Source organism: Guillardia theta (assembly GCF_000315625.1).
Source record: "Guillardia theta CCMP2712 unplaced genomic scaffold GUITHscaffold_26, whole genome shotgun sequence".
NCBI lineage: Eukaryota > Cryptophyceae > Pyrenomonadales > Geminigeraceae > Guillardia > Guillardia theta.
In genome coordinates, this window is record NW_005434648.1 from 264,730 (window position 1) to 284,187 (window position 19,458).

Genomic DNA, 19,458 nt, shown 5'->3' on the forward strand with positions numbered 1-19,458 from the left:
CATATACATGCTACCTCTACATGGCACTTTGATTGCACCTATTCCAAACTGCCACCTATTTCCGGAGCGTCTGAACAGCAGGAACTATTCCTTCTTCAGTATCGGAGTCCATCGCTTTCTTCATCTTGGAATAAATCCTTGCACCTAGATCAACCTGATCGGAGAAAATCTTGACAACCCTTTTTAGATAGTTCACGATCTGATCCTTGGTCACCTCCACCTGCCTGCTCAGCTCTACGCTGTCGCTCTCAGTGACAAATGTCAGGTAGGAAGCAAACACAACGACGACAAGAATGAGGTCGTTGATCAGACTTGCTTGGAAGTCCGTTGTGCTGGTGAATGCGTTGAAACCAATAAAGAGACAAGCGAAGATCAGTGCCATTGTGACCATGTACTTGAGCACTAGGATGCAAATGTGAAAGTATGAGAGGCCATGGGAAGCAAGACACTGCTCAACGTTCTTGGCAATCACTGCCTCAACAATTGGCTTCGGCAGCTTCTTGGCGATGTGTGTAGACTCCGAGGTCATCTGCTTCCAGACCAGTCGCCTCACCCTGTACATCATGATGTACTTCCTTGCTACCATACTGTATGCGACCGTGCAAGATCCGATGACTGCGATTGCGTAGGGCAGCATCAATGAGACGTTGAACAAGATCCCAAGCAGCACGAACACCGTCAACGTCGAGATGCAAGAAAGAGACATAAACCAGATGACGACAAAGACAACTACGAAGAGTTTTTGAATGAGCCTCCTAAAAACATTGAACGAAGTTCGAAGGTAGAACATGCTCAGCTCAAGGCATGCAATCACGAAATATGTGTACGTGAAGATTTCAACAGCAAGGGATGCCTTAACAACTTGGAACTGTTCCTGCATGCAATTACACCAGTCTGCTCTGAATTGACACTCGTACTTGCGATATGAATCTTTCAGTGCGGACGAGATCATCAACACAAAAATGGTTGGCAATGCTGAGAAGATCACCTCTGTTGCAGCCCAGAACCATTGTGAGATGATGCTCTTCTGAATCTCGGCGACTCCCGCGAAATCTTCAAACATGAACCAGAATGTGGTTCTTTGTTTCATCTCCTCCACGATATCTTCTGGCAGATCGTCGATCTCAATCGCGCTCGGGTGTGAGCCGTTGATAATCTGACTTAAATTTCTGTTCATCTGCTCCTGCACCAGCTTTCTCCGTCTGTAACGCATCAGATACCTCCTTGAAAACGTTAAGACGAGGCAGGTGAAAACCAGCGACAAGAAGACAGGCAGCCCGATCCCGAATCCAAACATACTCAGCACGTAGGGGTAATCTTCCATGTTGAAGCTCTTCACGTGAATCATCCCAGAGAACTGATCAATGCTGAAGATCAAGGATTTCCCGTCAGTCTGATCGAAGACGATCATGCTCCCTTCTGGGATCAACCGCTGCGCCTGGCTGGGAGGATAATTCTCTATCACGTTCAGCAGGGCCTTGTACATGGACTCCAGACGAGTGGCATAGACGAGCGAGGTGTTGGGAACGAATGCTGGGCAGAAGGAGGGCAGAAGTTTCGATTGAGACTGGGAAGTGGAAGGAGTGAGAAGTCCGTAAGAGATCACGTTCATGATCCAGGGTCTGAAGATCAAGTAACGGATCGATGAGATCCATACGAATTGCCCAACTTCAGAGCTCACCGTCCCTGGGCCAAGAAGGTTCAGAACAAACCAGTCTTCCAAGGGCTGACTCGCCCCCCTGGGTGGAACAACAGATCTAAAATGTTCTTATCAGTCTGCCTGATATCCACACTCGTGTTGATCATCGAGCTTGGGTTGCCACCAGCGTAGGAGCTTTCGCTCCACGTGGAGGACAAGTTTCCTTGAGCATCTTCGCACAGTCCAGGGGAGAAGGCATCACAATTCTTGCCAACCTGGAATGAGATTGAGCCCGTGCTCGACATGAAGGTGAAGGATTGCCCCAGGTTCCCCGTGCACCAGGGCATCTTGACTGGATCGATGGCCGACCCGCACCGAGGCTGAAACGGCTCTGGGAACATGTCAGCCCGGGAATACCCCGAGCAGATGAGCTGGCAGCACTGCCCCAGAGCGTTGCACGTGCCTGCGGGTCTGAGGCCCGCCATGTCACAATGAGGTTTACAGACGCACTGAGGGCTCTGCGAAACAGTGCAAGCCTCAAGGTTAGTACACCCTGGTATCCTCGGCACATCACTCCGTTTTGCGTACGCTGATTCGGGAGGGCACGGCTGATCCAACGCTATGGCAGTAGCATCGTAGGGAGCGCACAGCCATTCTTTGTCAACGTCAGGGTTTCCGGTGCACATGTACTTGGTCCCATTCAATCCTGGGCAAGGAAGTCAAGAATAGCGTATGAGAGCATCAATTCAACTCACCAGCAACAGGATTGACTACCGGAAGTCCGAAGAAGTCTGTGACATTCAGTCCATTTGCTCTCAGTTGTGAGCTCGAGTGATTGTTGATTCCTCTCTTGCTGAAGGAAGAGATCCTGCTTCTGATGCTGGCAGATTGGGAAGGCTCCCAACGATCGTCTCTCAACAATCGTCTCCGTGCTCCTGTCGTGCTGTTTGTCGTGTTTTGGAGGTCTATATCCTTACAAATCTCTTCGCAAGAGTTGTTGACATATAGTGACCCCTTCGCTGCGGTCAAACAGACTAAATTTGAACTTATCTGCCAGAATCGGACGGAAGTTCGGAAAGGAGTTGTCACGATGAGATCGGCTTCCACGCTCTTAAAAGTGCCAGCTCCTCTTGCAGACACGTCCATGGCTATCAACTCTCCCTTGTTCGCATTGTACTCAAAGTTTGTCGCACTCACGTTGCTCAGTCTAGCCTGAAGGACAGTTCCCTTCAATATGAAGTTGTTCGGTCCAAACTCGAGGCCAAAGTTCATGCTGTCAGCATCCGTCGAAGAGGATCGAACCGTCGTCGTTCGCTCTCCTACTGCGTTGACTGTGATGCTCGGAAGGACAACGAGGTCTGGCACAATAATCTGTATGTTGCAATAGAAGCTGTCATATTTCACGGTTGTAGGCCTCTTGTTTGATAGCGTAATTTGTGCACTTGCACCACAAGTCTCTGCAGTCAACACAATCTGTGGGCTTGTACTGTAAGCAATTTGCAGCTGGGGACTTGAAATGTTCCTTATGAGACCAGATTGCGTTCGGCTGGGCAAGAATCTTATGTAGCAGTTGTCCACTGTGATCTGGACTTCCTGCGCTTGATCCAGCAGGAAATATCTATCAAATTGGCATTGTGAATGACTGGTTCCAGTAAGCAGGATGATGACAAGAGCGATAGCAAAGAACAGCAGGAGCACCACGAATTGAGAGTAGTTCGCTTCGTCCGATGGGAGAAAATTCAGACGTTTGAGGTACAGCGTGAGTTCAGATTGCTTTCGCACAAAGAATGTCAAAACGTTGCCATGTCGCTTTGCAGCCCATCTGGAGAAATAGAAGAAAGCAATTACGATGAGGAAGATGATAGCGGCCAAAGCACTCAAGATGATCAGCTGCTGATTCGAGCTCTTGGAGCATTGTCTCCATCCAAGGCCAGTAGGAGATTGCGGGCAGATCTCATAGGTTGGCCCCGAACTGGTTCCTATCATGCACTTGCCTCCTTGCTTTGAGCAAGAACCCGGACACCATCCACATCCGCTCTCAGCGTTACACTTGGAGCAAGGGTTCGCGTCTGTCTGAGGGGTATGGTAACATCTTATCGCGGGCCCGACGACTGTGTTGATGGTGGCAGTCGATGTCCCCATCAGAGGAGGTTTGTGAGCAGTCGCTTTCAAAGGATCGAGACATGCAGGATATGCAGCTCCACAGACGTGCTCACCACTGCAAGAACCATAGTTGTAGTTGTCAAAGATCTTGACAATGAACGGAACATAGCCTTGATACCTCGGATCTGCATCATAGAACAGTCCTTGCATAAGGAAATTGAGTTCACTCAAAGTTCCGTCGACTTGTAGCTGAAGCAACTGATCGGAACCTCTGAATTCTGTATACCATATGGTGGTGAAGATTTGAGTCTGCCTTAAAAGGAAGGATCCAGCAGATGCATGTTTCTTCGGATCATTGCCGACTTGCAGTATCAGAGTCATATTTCCATACGGAACATCATTCACATCCACGTCACTGAACTGTATTGGGTTCACATGATTGATGGGCACAGCTGACCCGTTTGGATTTGCAACACACTGCGGACTCAAACCTTGCACGGCGCTGACATCATAACGCTGAAAATCGAAAAAGCATCTTGAGCCTTTCTGATATGCCTGCACTGAGGTGGGCGATTGAATGACAGGATTATCGTTCACTCCAACCACCCTGATTCCCATCGTTGCCTTCGCAACCAGACTTGAGTTGTAACATCCATCTGTGTATCCTTGGTCATTCACGATGATATCGAGATTGTCATAGCCGTAGAAATTTGGTTTCCCTTGATATGAGAAGTATAGCTGTTCAAGAGCTGTTTGAAGCGTTGCGCGAGTTGCCAATATATGCATTTCCGAGACATTCCTCATACAACTTAATTGATTGTCACATGGCTTGACAAACCCACCTGCTGTTATTGGGATGTAGGACGCGTTGGTCACAAACGTTAGTTGGGATGTAGGAAAAAGCGATCTTCCAGGGGGGGGATAAAAAGAGAGCATGCCATTCACAACAAAGAAGGAGACCAGCAGCTGGCCTGCGCCTCCTGAACAAACTTCCGGGACTCGACAAGCACATGTTCCAGTACTACAAAGGCAAGGACGACCACAATAACATACTGAAGAACTCGATTGTGGACAGCAGAAACTTCGAGATCCTTGAACTTCCAGCGCTTCTTGAGAGTCTACATCATAGATCCATAAGAAGTCTGGAGTGATGTAAAACCTGGTGTCCTCGTCGATATCTATGTACTCCCGCAAGCCAGGTCGGCAATGAGTCCAATACTCAGTTGATGTTGGACTTAATGAAAAGCAGAGAGCATTGATGCTGTTGTTAATCGGCAAGATTGCATAGTCTTGCACGATCGTATCTGGACTTTTACCTCCGTCAAAGTGCTTGACAGTCAAGTTTGACATGACTCTCCGCCCAATCAAGGGTCGATCATCAACAGCTTTGACGACAACATCAACTTGGTGAGCGTCTTCCAGTGGGTTGATATTCGCAAACTTTGAGCCAGGTGGGTAGTCACCTCTCGCACCATTATCGTTGACCGAGAATTTGATTGTCTCGCTTGAACCAAATTCTGTGTTGAAATTGGGATCAGGCAGGTATGTCACCAACGAAAGAGCTTTGTTCAGAGCCACCAATGTTCCTTTGATGGAAATGAATTTGTTTCCGGTGATATCCAAGCACAACCCGCAAGACATGGGCATGGTTGCTCTTTGAGGATATATGGGACCATATGCTTGATTAGGAATGAAGCCGTATTTAGTGTCTTGCGAGACAAGTTTCGTGCCATCAGAACATTGAGGCTGGAACTGACATCCATTTCCAAACACTGGACCAGAACTGACAACGTTGCCTTGAGAATCGTAGAAGATGTTGTACAAACCTCTTCGTTCCTGATTCCAGACCAAATACTCAATCTCATTCTTCCCTTCACCCTGCAGGTATGTCTCGTTGAGGTACAATCTACCATGAGTGCATGATAAATTGACGGTCAATCTGGGAAGGAAAACAGACTTGTCAGTATTCCCCAAGGAAGTGCAAGTCTTCCTCACTTCATTTGATCGTACAAGTAGTCTTGAGAATCAGGATCTGTGATATAAAAACCTGGAGATACAAATTGACTGCCAGACTGCGACCCGGTGACACTGGCAACGAAGTTCTGAGGGATGTCCTCCATGGCTTCAACGACTGCAACGATGTCAGCTTCAGTACACAGCCAAGTCAACCCCTACCAGTCGGCCCGTTGGCCTTTGGCGGATGATTGACGGCATGGACTCTGATCGGCACGCTGATACTCGCTGTCCTCGGGTCATACACTCCGCCTCCTGGTTGAAAGTCAGTTTTGCTATGCACAATGGAACAGAGTTGAACCTGAATTTCCTAGATCGTTTGCTGTGATGCTGAGCACGTCCAACGTATCAGCTCCAAGTACGAAAGTGGCTGGATCCCTTTGCGATACTGCAAGCAACCTCAGCAAGGACTATGAAATCTAGTCATCAAGTGACAACCTGGTGGGCGATAAAGCCTGCTGAAATAAGGGTTGGCAATGTATTCTATGGAGTTTAATGCCAGGTTCACATCGGACAATGGGCCAAACAATGAAATCTCGGAGCTGCCATATGAAGAAAGCGAGATTCGATCAAATTCAGTTTTGAGAGTAGTCCCAGTGACAGCATATGCGGCTGATCTACAGTAACTTGAACCAGGACCAGCATAATGACATGCATGTCCATCAAGTTTTGGAATAGGATTTGGTGATATGATGATGGTGGTATTTTGCTGTGAAGGATCTGTGCTGGAAAAAAATGGCCCACACTTTCCACTTCCTCCTTGTAAGCAACCACACGGGGAGCCAAGGTTATATCTATCACAATCAGTGTCCACCGAGCAGACTTGCGATAGATCCACGCAACATCTGCACGTCACTCCGGGTATACATTGCTCAGGGATACTGTTTGAGCAGTCCTAGAGACAATGTAAGTCGTCTTTCTCAAAACAAAGTAAGTTTTTTCAACCGTGTTTGTTTGACATGCAACACCAAATGTGAAGCTGTTTGGAGATGGAAAGTATGCCATGCCTCCACATGTCCTTGAGAACAAGCATCATTTCATGTTTTTTTCACGGATGTCATGTTGTTTACCTATCGAGGGAGTTGATGGCCTTGGGAAGAGCATCTACAAACCCCTGACTTTGAAGACTTCTATTCACATACAGGACAACACTCGATTCCACAGTTTCTTGGCAAACGCAACCTTGTTCTTTTCCTGTGGGGCAGGCTGCTTCTCCTAAATTTGAATATTCGCAGACCTGAGAATATGGCAAAACTATATCTGATACATGTGTTTGAAAACCATTGAGATATCCTGTGTTATCAAAATATGGAAACACTCTGCTCAAATCATGACCATAGCGAAAAGAAGATACTGTGAGATAACTGTTCAAGCAAAGAAATCAGCAATCACAGCATGTCTGGAGATCAAGGGTTCAGCACCTTGTAGTATTTGTGCTTTCCAGCCACAAATTTCGAGTGTAATCCAATTTGAGACTACCATGCTTCACTGAAAGTGAAACTTGTATCTAAGGACAAGTCACTTGGAGGTAAAGTCCAGTGATTCGTTACTTGGTTGATGTATACAGAACTAGAAGAGTTGCTCATCCAATTCCTGCATCATGTTGTTAAGTGAATAATTCGAATTTCTTTCGTGAGTTACCTCAAAGCAAGATTTGAGGTTATTTTTTCATTAACGTCCACATCATGCACTGATACTGCTGACGCATTTCCCTGAGTATGAAACATTAATGGTGTTTTAAACAAACATTTATGGTGTTTTAAACAAACATTGATCAAACTCGAATGACACTCACCTGCTGGCCTTCTTGCATAGACAACTCAGGTTGCAATAGCAAAAAATACGGAGCGTTGTTCACGGCAACAATCGTGATGCTGACATTGGAGGTGGACACTTTGGCAAAGCCATCATATGACGTGTACCCCTTTGAATAAGACCATGTCAGAAGGCTTTCACGAGATTGAGTGACTTGCAACCTGATCAGATGCAAAAATTTCAATCAATTCCAACTGTCCATTCGTTTGCGTGTTAAAGTATTTGACGGAGCTCGAGGACATCAAAGAGTTCACCCCCAAAGTGTACTTCAGAGACTGCACAATCAAATCACATCAAGAGATGAACATACATGCGAGAAAACCTTGAGGGCATTATTTAGATCATTCAAGTTGGCCATCAGTCGCAAAGAGGACGAACTTTGGGAAATAATTTCGAGATTGGTTCTTGATGACAAGCTGATTGTTCCTTTGTATGTCGACAATATTACGTCAAGTTGATGGCATTCGAAGTTTGATGAAGTACAAGTCTCATAGAGATCTGGGTCTGTCACTGACAAGCCCGTTATCATAAGTGAATTATCTGAACCTTCATAAACAAAAAATTGTCCGAAATTGCATTCGGGGAGCTGTGTAAATAGGTCAATACCGGGTCAACGCAGAAAATGACAAGTCTACACCTCACTTCCACCATTGCAAGCAGATGGTTGGCTGTACAACGACGACTTCATCTCTGGCGGATTGTCGATTGCCAAAATATTCAAAAACACTGGAAATGTCGAATTATCTGGAAGACTGATGTTCAAAACTTCATAAGGACGGATTTTTGAAGATGCGCTATTGTAATATTCAGACTTCAACCGAAGAGAATTTTGATATTGATTCGGCTTATATTTTACATTCAGGATTGTCGAAGAGATTTCAGATAGCTTCCCACTGATTTCAAGTTTAAAAGGAGAAATATCATTCACTACGACAAACTGGGTGAGAACAATCATTGTCGGACAGCTTGTCGATGATGACAAGTAAGGTGCAATGTAGCTGCACAACGTATCTGACGAGAAACTGCAACTTTTTTGTACTTGAAATCCATCTACTGTCACGTTGCCCGATTCCTCGACCCATCCACACTTACTTGAAATGTTGTATACATCCAACACCCCGTAGTAGACGAGCAAGCTCAACGCATAAGAGCTAGAATCTGAACTTGCCTTCAAACCAATGCCAATCCCAGTCCAGGTATCCTCTAGAGCATATATCATGGGCAATTGAGCATTTGAATTGCAGGAAAGCGTATTTGGGTCTGTTGGACATCCTAATCTCTCTCCTGCAGGGACAACTATGACGGGATTCGGTGACTGATGCTTACAACCAACCGATTCTTGGGGTGAATCATAGCATTGATACAGAGTCTGTCCATTCCAAATAAGATCAGACGAGTACGACACTGATGAAACAAGGATCTTCGATGGAGCGATCAATTGAAAGATCAAGATCCACAGGAGTAAGCTCCTTCTGACCATCGCAGTATCTAAGAGCTAGCAGGTCGCTCGACAAGCACAAATTTCAATACTGGAGCTCAACTCGATCATCGTGCTGTATGGAGCGACTGGACTATCATTCATGAGACTGGCTGTGAAGCGAGTCAGTACCAAGGGAAGGCGAGGCCTCAACAATCCTGCATGAGCAGCATTCTCAGCCTCAGCCTCCGGTCTCTCCCCCGATGCCGGCGACCCGATCCTGCATTGCGCGCCTCTTGGCACCCAAGGTTTCTCCAACCGTTACTCAGCGTTTCTACTGTTTGTAACGGCCGAGCCAAGTCTCGGAGCCGCTGAGCCCGGCCGCTTCATTGGGCCCGGGGGGGTGACTTGCAGCGGCGAGCAGGCCTTGGACCAAGTTGACTGAAGTTCCGATCCTGGACGGCGGCGGATGACATGCTGCGTTTACTGAACTTGCGGTAGTACCGTACGGGCCCCGCCTGCCAGTGGGTCGAAGCCTTGAAGCGGGCGCCGGGGCCCGCTCCGACCCGGGCCTCCGAGGCTCCGTCCACTCCTGCGTACACTCACGTTATTATTAGTGTGGGGAGGAGGGCCCGACAGCACGTGCCGCGGATGATCCGGGAGGAAGAGGAAGCGGGAGGAGAGGTGGGGGGTAGGGGAGAAGAGGAGGAGGAGAAGAGAAAGATCATGGGGGCCAGGGTGAGGTGGGAGGAGAGAAGTGGTAGAGAGGAGAGGAATGCCAAGAGTGGAGGGTTGAATGGCAGGATAATGGTTTGGGAGGCAATCTAAAGCTGAGTAGGATAACATTCGTTCCGATCGCTAACTTGCTTGTGTTTAAGGTATTCCTTCAGTGCTAAGATGGAACCTGCTCAAGGAGTGCCGGACCAAGCTGAACCGCTTGATCCAAAGATCAAGAAGCAAATCGAATTTTACTTCTGCGACTCTAACCTGCCCAAGGACAGATTTTTGTTGTCAAAGACGAAAGAGACACCCGAGGGATGGGTGAGCCTTGAGCTCATCGCCAGTTTCAAGAAGATGCGTGAACTAGGAGCGACCACCTCGAAGCTTGCTGTGGCTGCTGCTGCATCGGACTTCTTGGAGGTGGATCAGGAAGTCACCAGGGTGCGCCGAACTACTCCACTGCCTGAAACGGACGTGACTATCCCACGATCTTTGCATGCCAAGGAATTCCCTGGAGACACGGGCATTGAACAGCTCGAGTCCTTCTTCTCTGGCTACGGAACCGTTCTGAGCGTTAGATTGCTCAAGGCGGACAAGAAAGCAAACGCTGATTCCGATACTGCTCCGATTTCAGCTTTCATTGAGTTTAGCAGCAAGGAAGAAGCTGAAGCAATCTGCCAGAAAGAAATCTCGTTTGCGAATGCAAAGCTTGAAATGGTCTCAAAGGAGGAGTACCTCAAGCAGAACCCTTCTGCCAGCAGTGAGAATGAGAAGGCGAAGGATGGAAAGAAAAAAGGCCACGATGGCAAGGGCGGTGATAAGAAAGAAAAGAGCGAGAAGAAAGAAGATACGTACAAAGCCTATCCCAAAGGAATTTTCATCAAGATTGAAGGAATTGGAGAAGGAGCGACCCTGCATGACATCAAAGATACATTCAGCAAATACGGCAGTGTCAAGTTTGTTGAGTTCAAGGAGGTGACGCAAATCCATTCCATTTGTTTGCCGCTGGATTGAGTTTGCTTGTTTCAGGGTGATACTGAAGCTTGCATTCGCTTCGATACTCCAGATGACGTAATTTGATTTCATCTTGAGCCTCCCTATCGGCAGCCCAATGCTTGTGATTTGATCCTTGTCTTTGTTTTACCAGGCCTCGGAGGCGGTCAGGGGAGAGAAGAACGCAGGAACTGAGATATGTGGCTCTGCGATCACTGTATCTGCCATCACCGTACGAGTCACATGAATGATCTCGCAACCTGATGATTGTCCAGGGTGAGGAAGAAGACCAGAAGCTCGAGGAAATCAAGCAGAAGCAGGTAGGGGAGAGCTTAGCCGAATCTTCATACACGATGAGGGGAAAGGTTTTTACTGACGTCTGTCCTTCAGGTTGACAAAATGAATCGATTTGGAGATAAGGTATTCCTGATTCCTCCTTGTCTTAACCCTCTGACGCCTTTTTTCAGGGTGGTCGCGGTGGTCGCGGTGGTCGGGTAAGCTTCAGAGGTATATGTGCTAACGCCCTGCTTACTGGAAACTGCCAGGGCGGTCGAGGAAGAGGACGAGGGCGCGGAGGTGGACGTGGGGTGATGCGAGCTTGATGTTGTTGTTCATGGCTGACGTCCATAGCAGGGTTCTCGAGAAAAGCGACAGCGCGAAGGCAGCGACGATGAGAACGAAAGGCCTACGAAGAAAGCTTGAAATAGGATGAAGCAACAGCACTGCAGAGAGCCTCCTGGATTGTATCTGGCGTCTTGTCACAAATGGTTGGACCGTAGAAGTTGACTGGTTTCTGCCACGTTCTTGTTCGGAGCCAAACCTTGTTTTGCATACAGAAGAACATGAATAAACGTGTAACTTTAATCGCAGAGCATCATTGTAGTTGACGAAGTTTACTTGGTTTGGAAGATATTCTGTAGTTCTGGTCATCCACCACAGGAAGTAGGAAGTAGTGAGCTCTCACCTGAACGAGCTCCCGTGGAACCCTCTTCGCCGCAAGGTCCAGCACTTCAACTTCGCCTGGGGGCATTGACGTAAGTCATCACATGCTAGGTGACATCCTCGCAATCATACTCATGGTCAGGCGCCATCCGACAGCCCCGAGATTCTCCTCTGCCTATCGAGGAGCAGGAAGTCATGCCAACGGCATGTCAGCGAGTTCGTTTTCACTTGTTTCAGCGACTTCGCCCCGGGGATTGGAATCGTGTCCTTGCACAGGCACCAATTGATCGCAACCTGGCAACAACAATGAGCCAAGTCGAAGAGACCCAGTTGCTCCTGAGCTGCTGCGGCCTCAAATCACCTGCGCGATTGTCTTGCCTCGCTGGTCTGCCACTTCTCGCAGGCACTGCTCGGTCTCATCGTCAGGCACCACAGGAGAGGATCCGCATGACCTCAAGCAGCGGCGCCACTTCCTCTACCCTCTCTCTGAAAACAAATCCCCGCGGGCCCTTGGGCAGGTCGTCCTTGCTCTGGTACCTGCCGGACAGGAGCCCGAGGCCCAGGGGACTGTATGCGATCATGGCGATGCCGAGCTCGTCGCATACCTGATGAAGCATCACCCCCCTTCCGAGTGAGACGGAGACAAACGTACTTCCTTCACCTCCTCCCCAACAGTCCTGCTCAAGAGAGAGTACTGGATTTGATTGGACGCCAGGGGGACACCTGACGCGTCGCCTCAGTCAGTCAAGTAAGGCAAGGGTGAAGGTACCGTTATCTTGGAGGAAGGCATGAATCTGAAGGTTGGACTCAGTCACAGGCAGCAACAGAGAGGGAGGGAGGGAACTTTTCTCAGCTGTTGAGGCCCGTAGTTGCTCACTCCGACAGCTCTACACCGCCCGGACTTGTAAAGGCTGACAAGACTCTCCCACAAGACACGCTGAAGGAAGAAACGTCAGCCTCGGCAGGGCAAGTTCCAAGTGCACCCTACTGCACACGTCCCACCTCCTGCCAGGGGAAGTAGTTTGCAGTGGACCAGTGGATTTGTCCGATGTCGACCGGCCTCCTCAGGCGTTCGGCGCTCTCATCGCAAGCTTTCTCCATGCTGCTCACACCGTCACGCCTCACACACATCACAAGAGGCTGAAGGGAACGTTCCTGCCCACGGTCAGACGCCAGGGGTAGGAAGCGAACTTGGTCCCGATGTTGGGATACACTCCTCCGTTCTGCCTCGCATACTCCTCCATGAACTTCCCCAGGAGCTTTTCGCTGTGTTTGCTCGTCAGAAGGGAGAGTTGTTCACACTGGCACAACCTCTGCCCATTCAGCCTGCCTGTCCCGTAGGAATCTCCCGTGTCAAACAACCTGATCCCCTTGCTGTGCGGAGGATTCGGAGTGAGGGACGAGCAAGACATCGAAGCTCCTCTACCTGACGCACAGGTTGAACACTTGCTGAAGCTCGTCGTCCATCTCCTCGTTGTACCCCCACTGAGCGAGAATCACAAGGAAGGCCCCGATCATCGGAGCAGCACTCACCAACAGCTGGTTGCCCCAAGACCACGTTCCGATCCCCATCTCTGAAACCACCAAATCCCCGATCTGCAAACGATCCATCAACAGAAATTCACCAAGCACCACTCCTGTCCTCTTGCCTTTCTCTCCTTACACATGGCTGCTCCTGGTTTCCCCTTCATGTTCTCCTCTTTGTCTTTCCCCTTTCCGAAGAACCCATCAAGAAAGCTCATCCTCACCCCAACAACATTTGGAGCTTTGTTGGGTCGAGGAAGTGAGGGGGGAAGCAGAAATCCTGAGATTTCACGTCAGTACCTTCATGAACGAAGGTGATCAAAGTGGTAGATGATGATGACGACGACGGTGATGCGGAAGAGCGTTCATAGAGCTATCCGTGAATTCATGCCATGCTCTCTCGAGAGACAACAACTACCCAAACCATGTTTCATCATCTCAAACTTGACAAGTTCATCTCAGCACGTGGACGATCTCACTGTCACATGTTCTGATCTATCTCAACATTGTCAGTTCACCTTCTGTGCAGCTCAGCATCTTCACGCCAATGGCCAGCATGAGCGCCACACGCGCTCTAGACGCCACCATCGTTTAGATCCCACAGACCCCCACCCACCCATCCCACTGTCAGACCTACCCTCACTTGCTCCATGGATTTGAGTAGAGAGACCCCTACTAGAATACAACCCCACCCCATCAGCGAGATGAACCTGGAGGAAGACTGCCCGACAATGTTGCAGGACCGCTCGGGCAGGTGATGGCGAGGAGCGAAACATGAGAAAGCGAGACGAGCATGGCACGAGAGGAGAGGGATGACAAGGACAAGAGGACGCAGCCATGAACGCAGGGAGAGCAGAAGATGAGAAATCAAGGGAGGAAGAATGAGAACAGGTGGTCCTGCTCGAAGAGTTTCAAGCAAGTTTACGGTCAAGTGTCGACTGACATCTCCCTCACAGCCATCGCGTTTCTGCTCCTGGGCATCTCCAACAACGTCACCTTCTGCATCGTTCTTGCCATAGCCAAGGATATTGAGAATGGTAAAAGGGCGAGCTAGTAGCATCCAAGAGGACTGACCATCATCGTAGGTGGCGTAGGAGTTGTCTTCCTCGCGTTGCAGGTCTACCTGATAGCTTTCCTTGATTTGCCATTTCCATGCTTGTAAGTAAGCTGCAGCTCCCTGCGTTGCTGATCAAGACCACGGGGCCAACATGGATGCACTTGTTGGGTTATCGAACCCGAACGATCGTTCAAGCGACGGCAGCAAGCAGCGGACTCATGCTGATAGCCTTGTCCACCTTCGTCGAAGATGACATGAAGCGACTTGCCATCCAGCTCCTGGGTGTTTCCTTGTGCTCAGTACAGAATGCCGTCGGAGAGCCGTCCTACCTCGCACTCTCGTCGGTGTGCTTACGTCCTGCGAGTGCCCTGGCAGCTTGGAGTACGGGGACTGGGCTGGCGGGTCTGTTGGGTACGAGAGTGGAGGAGGCGCGGGACGAGTTGACGTGGCACAGGGTTTGCGTGGGTGATGCTGCTCAAGATGCTTAGCTTGTCGCTGCTGCGCGTCTGCCTCTTGAGTCTGGTGTTCCCAGCTCAGCTCCTTGTTTCCTTCTTCTTCATCCTACCGTCACAGACACACGGTAACGGCAGACACGCGAGATGCCCTCTGTTGTTCTCTTCCTCTCCTTACTCCTTGTTGTTCTCTCCCTCCTTCCCACTTCCTTCATGTTCTCTCCCTTCTCCTTTACTCTCTTTGCCAGCAGGTTACGCCAGCGCTGAGATCGAAGAGAGTCAAACTCGCGATGAGACGGCTGCGGAGGTCAGCGAGACAACCCGGACGAGAAGGATGAGTGCGAGGATGAATCAGCGACTAACATTCTCATCTCCTCCCCCCGAGACAAGTACGTCCCATCATCTGACTCCAAGGAGGCTTCCTCCCCTTCTCACTCACCACTAGCCCTGAAGAGAGTCTCTTGGTCTCCTCAGAGGATCTCGCTCCGACCAAGTTTCATCCCCTCCAACGCTTCAAGTTCGCCATGTCGCTCTGGAGATTCATGATCCCCTTGTTTCTGGTCTATCTCGCCGAGTACAACATGCAGGTGACTGCTCCGTGTGATGGCGCGATGACGAGCTATTGAGCTAAAGAAGCGTTCCCAGTCGGGAGCATGGAGTGCGATAGGTTTTCCTCTCGACGATGAGTCCGCCAGGAATCAATTTTACAGGTGTGCCGTTGAGCTCTAGTTCGTCTCTCAGCACACAACAGGACGTCGAACATCATGTATCAATGCGGCGTCTTCGTCTCCCGGTCTTGCGGGCAATTCTTCACCATCAACCTCTACGTGCTGTGGGTGGTTCCTCTCCTGCAGGCACACGAGCTCGCTGGACTTCCTCATCCTGCCTTCTAACTTGTCAACGACCAGTTTCTCCTCCTCGCATTCTTCATCGTCAACGCTCTCTTTGAGTTCTGGTGAGTCTTGGCGCCTGTCCGAGGAAGGTCACAGACCTGTCAAGGTACGATTGGTCCCTCCTCTCCATGTGCTTCGTTTCGGGCCTCTTCGGCGGGACCGTCTACTTCCATGGCTTCTCGCTCCTGTCAAAGACGACTGAGCATGGTCGGGGTGAGCTCGTTCCCTTCGCCGCCTGACGTGCCTGTGCAGCGAGGAAGGAGCTTGCGATGTCTTCAGTCTCCATGGCCTCTGACATCGGTGTCACGATCGCTGACTTCACGGGCATCCTCGTTCAGGTCAGTCACCCTCCAGACGCGATGGGAGTGATGAGTAGCAGGGCTGCATCTATCGCTTCCATGGCATCCCCGGCGCCACCTTCCAGTGTCTCTCGTCTCGATGACACAGGGCGAGGCAGCAGGAAAGGAGGCACTTGTTAAACTTCATTAGCTGCTGTAAGTTACATTCTCTTCTCTCCACGGCTTCACGGTTGGCTGCCAAAAGCTGGAGGTGGTGTGGCGAAATGGAGGATTCTTGTCTGCACTCCGCTCGACGACGTGCCCTGCAGCTCCACCTCTCACGAGCAGCCGCAAACAACATGAAATCAACGACTCACCTGGCTCCCCCTCGCACTCTGACCCTCCGAGCTCGCCGTCCTGCCACGTCATCAGACGAGACTCTCTCCCTCATCGACGTCACACCGAGCTGCTCGTCGAGCCTCAGCCTGTAGGTTCTTGTCGTTCACCCAGTCTCCTCGGTCCCTGCTGGAGCCAGCAAACGAGCTGGTGCTGCGGTCCTCGTCAGGTGACTTGATGCGGAGAGGATCTCGTTCACCTCCTGACCGAGGCATTGCTCCGCATGCTCCGGAAGCTGCTCTGAGAGTGTACGGAGGAGGCCGAGAAGCTTCGCTCGGTGGACACTTCCCTCCCGACATGCGCTCGTTGCCTCGACGAAGTCTCGATGGCTGAGATGAGCTCGTTGTACGCTACGAGGCCCCTCCCCTCATGGTCCGCGATCTGCTCCAGGAACGAGCACTCAGCCTTGCTCAGCGGCACGTTGTGCGTCTTCAATGCTGTGATGAGCTCCTGAACGTCGGAGGGAACGAGTCAGAGAGAGCAGCAGGCAACGAGCAGGGAGAGAAGGAGGAAAGGGTAAGGCACCGAGCAGCTGATGCTTCCGCTCCTGTCCATATCGTACTTTCTGAAGATCTTCAAACTCCGTGAGTGATCGCATGGCGGGCAGACTGGCTCCCACCTGTCGCAACCGGAATCGATTGCCTATACCGCTCTCGGCGATCTTTGAGTACAGTGATTGAACGGAGGGGTCATCTGTTCCCCAGCTGCCTTTGAACTTGCTCGAAGGCCCTTGAGCCTGCAAGCAGGGGGTGAGGGAGGAGGGTCGTAACGTCCAGCTCTTACCTTTCGCAGCTTCGAACCTGTTCCGAACCCGAGGTGACTTTGAGCCTTTTCAGGGTCGAAGTACTCTGAGAGATGCTTCAGCGAGCTCTCAATGTCTTCCCTTGTCACTTTCCCATCGACTGCGAGCAAGTAAGACCATCCAAGAAAGGTCATCAGGCTCCATACCGCTAGCTTTCCGAAATATCGCTTGAGCATCTGATTCGCTTAGGATAGCATCCACTTCTGTGATTGCTTGTTTGAACTCCGACTCATCCAGCTGAACTTTGATTCATTTTCTTGAACATTTTCATCAGAAAGATACCTTCCGATCACCGACTGTCTGACACAATTTTTTGAGGAGCAAGGGATCGTTTTGCATCAACACGTATGACACCCTGTCCTGCTTGTGCTTGTCTCTCATCTCAATCGTTTCTCCTTTCATCAGCACATGTGAAATTTGCATCAGAATGAATCGATTTGTTACCTTTGTGGTCAACAAAGACTTCTATGAGCTTTTGCAATGTGATTCCACCTCTGTCGATCTTCAATTTTGGCAATCTACAACCCCCCATGTCAAATCGAGTTCCAAAGCTTGCATACAACGATGATATCACATCTTTTCAAAGTCGCTGTCGCCAACGGAGACTCCAATTCTGTGAAGAGTTTCTTTGAACTCCTCAGGCTATCTCTCTGGTCAGCATTCCCCCGGTCTCATCGCTTGGTTCACCTTCAAATGCTTCTCTTGCTTTCCATTCGCATCCGCTGAGAAAGCCTTCTTCAACTCAGGCAGGTTTGCCTTGATCGCATTCCTGAGCTGAACGTCTAGCTTTGACCACTTGGAACGCTATCCCAGTGTCAGGATGACCCCGCAGGCGACAAACAGTCGCACTCTAGCAGTCGACGGGTTCTCTTGGATATGCAGCAGGTTCTTCTGGTCCTCCCTCCTCTAAAAGGTGAAGGTCAGAGGGTCATGGCGCAAGTCTGTTGCACCTGAGGGAAGGCTCTCCGCATGCTTCCGATCCTATCTGCTGGGGTTGCCTTCTTCTCGTTGATTTCTTCAGCTGAAGATACCGTCTGTGGAGGTGTGCTGTACCACAAAGGTTGGTTCTCAATAAAGCAGCAAAACGACGTCATCACCAGCTCTCGTCGCCTTCTAGTTTGTGCGAATCACCAGACCTATGAGAAACTTTTTGAAGGAAGACTCGTCAGTAACGTGTCAAACAAAGTTGAATGCACAAGCTGCATGTCACCAGGAAAGTCTTCAAAGTTGATGAGCTGGCGAGCAACTGACGCTGGCTCCATGTTCATCCTCCTCGTCAGCTTCTCTTTCTGGCGCAAATATTCTCAGCTGATCATCTTGAAGAGAAGTCAAAGACCTCAGCTGTCGTGAGAACTCCGTCCACATTCCTGATACGGTCGACATGCGCTATCCCATGCTCCACTCGTTTCTTGCATACGGCACGAGAGTCCATGTGGGCTGGCAGCAGTCCAGACTCTGAGTGGAACTCATGGAGATGCCAATCGACATCGAGGCAGTACCGATATGAGAGGCTTGCGCGGTCTCTTGGATCGACTTCGGCATCTTCCTGGAAGTTTTTGTTATCTGCAAACAAGAGCTCAGCGCAAGAAGCTGCTCATGGTAAGGAGAAACAACATCGTCATGTTGATGCGGCAGATCATCTAGGGAGTCAATGACTGGTTCCTGTGAGAATTGAGAAGCTTCTTTCCATATTGACGAGATCTGCACGAGACTTTCACTTCCTGCATTTCCATGGTAGTTCACCTCACCTCATCGTCCTTGAGAGAGATTCCTATTTCTTCCAATCCTTTCCTGAATTCCTTCTCCAACGTCACATGGAGTCCTCCATCCATCCTGCAAGCTTCACCTTGAAGTTCAAGAGACCGTCGCCGTCCCTGTCCACACTCGAGAGTGCACTTCTCAGCTTGTCTATGTTCTTCTGCAAGTCTTCGATGTCTTCACCAGCAGAGCTCATGTTGTGGCAACCAGGCTCTCACAAGGCTCGATCAGGAGAATGTCTTTAACTCAACTTGCTCTGTTCTCCACTCCTCTGCTCTGCTCTGCTCTGCTCTGCTCTGCTCTGCTCTGCTCTGCTCTGCTCTGCTCATACCAAGCTGCTCTACACGCCCTACTTCGGCAACGGAAGCCCTCGAATTTCAATTTCGAAGAAGGGTGGGTCCTTTTGAATATATTTCGGAGGATATATGGTGGGGTAGGGTGGTCCAGTGCTACCAGTAGGAAAGGAAAGATTGTTGATAGGAAAGGAAACATGAAATGTTCCTGCTGTTCAGGAGGGAGGGAGCGGATGGGGGAGGGAGGAAGGGAGGGAGGGAGGAAGGGAGGGAGGAGGGAGGGAGGGAGGGAGGGGAGGGAGGAGGGGAAGGACGAGAGAGAGAGGAGGAGGAGGAGGAGGAGGAGGAGGAGGAGGAGGAGGA

General features: G+C 50.0%; 5 protein-coding genes across 5 annotated transcripts; 2 read left to right on the top strand and 3 right to left on the bottom strand.

Moving 5' to 3' along the window:
* Window positions 1-55: 55 nt before the first annotated feature.
* GUITHDRAFT_137520 (hypothetical protein) lies at window positions 56-7,928 on the bottom strand (the record flags this gene model as incomplete). Its single annotated transcript, XM_005834262.1, has 14 exons — window positions 56-1,686; window positions 1,713-2,345; window positions 2,395-5,648; window positions 5,738-5,873; window positions 5,918-6,010; window positions 6,057-6,143; window positions 6,194-6,297; window positions 6,826-6,992; window positions 7,177-7,230; window positions 7,306-7,348; window positions 7,397-7,467; window positions 7,551-7,679; window positions 7,732-7,845; window positions 7,881-7,928. 14 exons carry the CDS (start codon window positions 7,926-7,928, stop codon window positions 56-58), a joined length of 6,564 nt encoding a protein of 2,187 aa, XP_005834319.1.
* A 2,004-nt stretch (window positions 7,929-9,932) lies between these two features.
* GUITHDRAFT_54382 (hypothetical protein) lies at window positions 9,933-10,493 on the top strand (the record flags this gene model as incomplete). Its single annotated transcript, XM_005834263.1, has 1 exon — window positions 9,933-10,493. A coding segment is annotated over one exon (561 nt), but the record flags the coding sequence as incomplete, so codon positions are not given.
* A 1,100-nt stretch (window positions 10,494-11,593) lies between these two features.
* On the bottom strand, window positions 11,594-13,214 carry GUITHDRAFT_157625 (hypothetical protein; the record flags this gene model as incomplete). Its single annotated transcript, XM_005834264.1, has 14 exons — window positions 11,594-11,614; window positions 11,665-11,720; window positions 11,775-11,817; window positions 11,871-11,936; window positions 12,004-12,048; window positions 12,095-12,247; window positions 12,295-12,365; window positions 12,412-12,436; window positions 12,487-12,579; window positions 12,645-12,737; window positions 12,794-12,908; window positions 12,954-13,016; window positions 13,069-13,127; window positions 13,176-13,214. 14 exons carry the CDS (start codon window positions 13,212-13,214, stop codon window positions 11,594-11,596), a joined length of 942 nt encoding a protein of 313 aa, XP_005834321.1.
* A 1,985-nt stretch (window positions 13,215-15,199) lies between these two features.
* On the top strand, window positions 15,200-16,010 carry GUITHDRAFT_69661 (hypothetical protein; the record flags this gene model as incomplete). Its single annotated transcript, XM_005834265.1, has 7 exons — window positions 15,200-15,262; window positions 15,321-15,385; window positions 15,427-15,514; window positions 15,584-15,630; window positions 15,675-15,775; window positions 15,821-15,906; window positions 15,945-16,010. The coding sequence occupies 7 exons, from the start codon at window positions 15,200-15,202 to the stop codon at window positions 16,008-16,010; spliced, it is 516 nt and encodes a 171-aa protein (XP_005834322.1).
* Window positions 16,011-16,091: 81 nt separating this feature from the next.
* Window positions 16,092-18,998, bottom strand: GUITHDRAFT_106791 (hypothetical protein; the record flags this gene model as incomplete). The annotated part of the gene is made up of 19 exons (XM_005834266.1): window positions 16,092-16,169; window positions 16,224-16,263; window positions 16,309-16,395; window positions 16,442-16,692; window positions 16,768-16,815; window positions 16,862-16,978; window positions 17,026-17,144; window positions 17,191-17,286; window positions 17,338-17,439; window positions 17,489-17,562; window positions 17,619-17,686; window positions 17,732-17,848; window positions 17,894-17,950; window positions 17,995-18,065; window positions 18,255-18,333; window positions 18,381-18,499; window positions 18,544-18,607; window positions 18,793-18,843; window positions 18,891-18,998. 19 exons carry the CDS (start codon window positions 18,996-18,998, stop codon window positions 16,092-16,094), a joined length of 1,746 nt encoding a protein of 581 aa, XP_005834323.1.
* Between the last annotated feature and the right edge of the window lie 460 nt (window positions 18,999-19,458).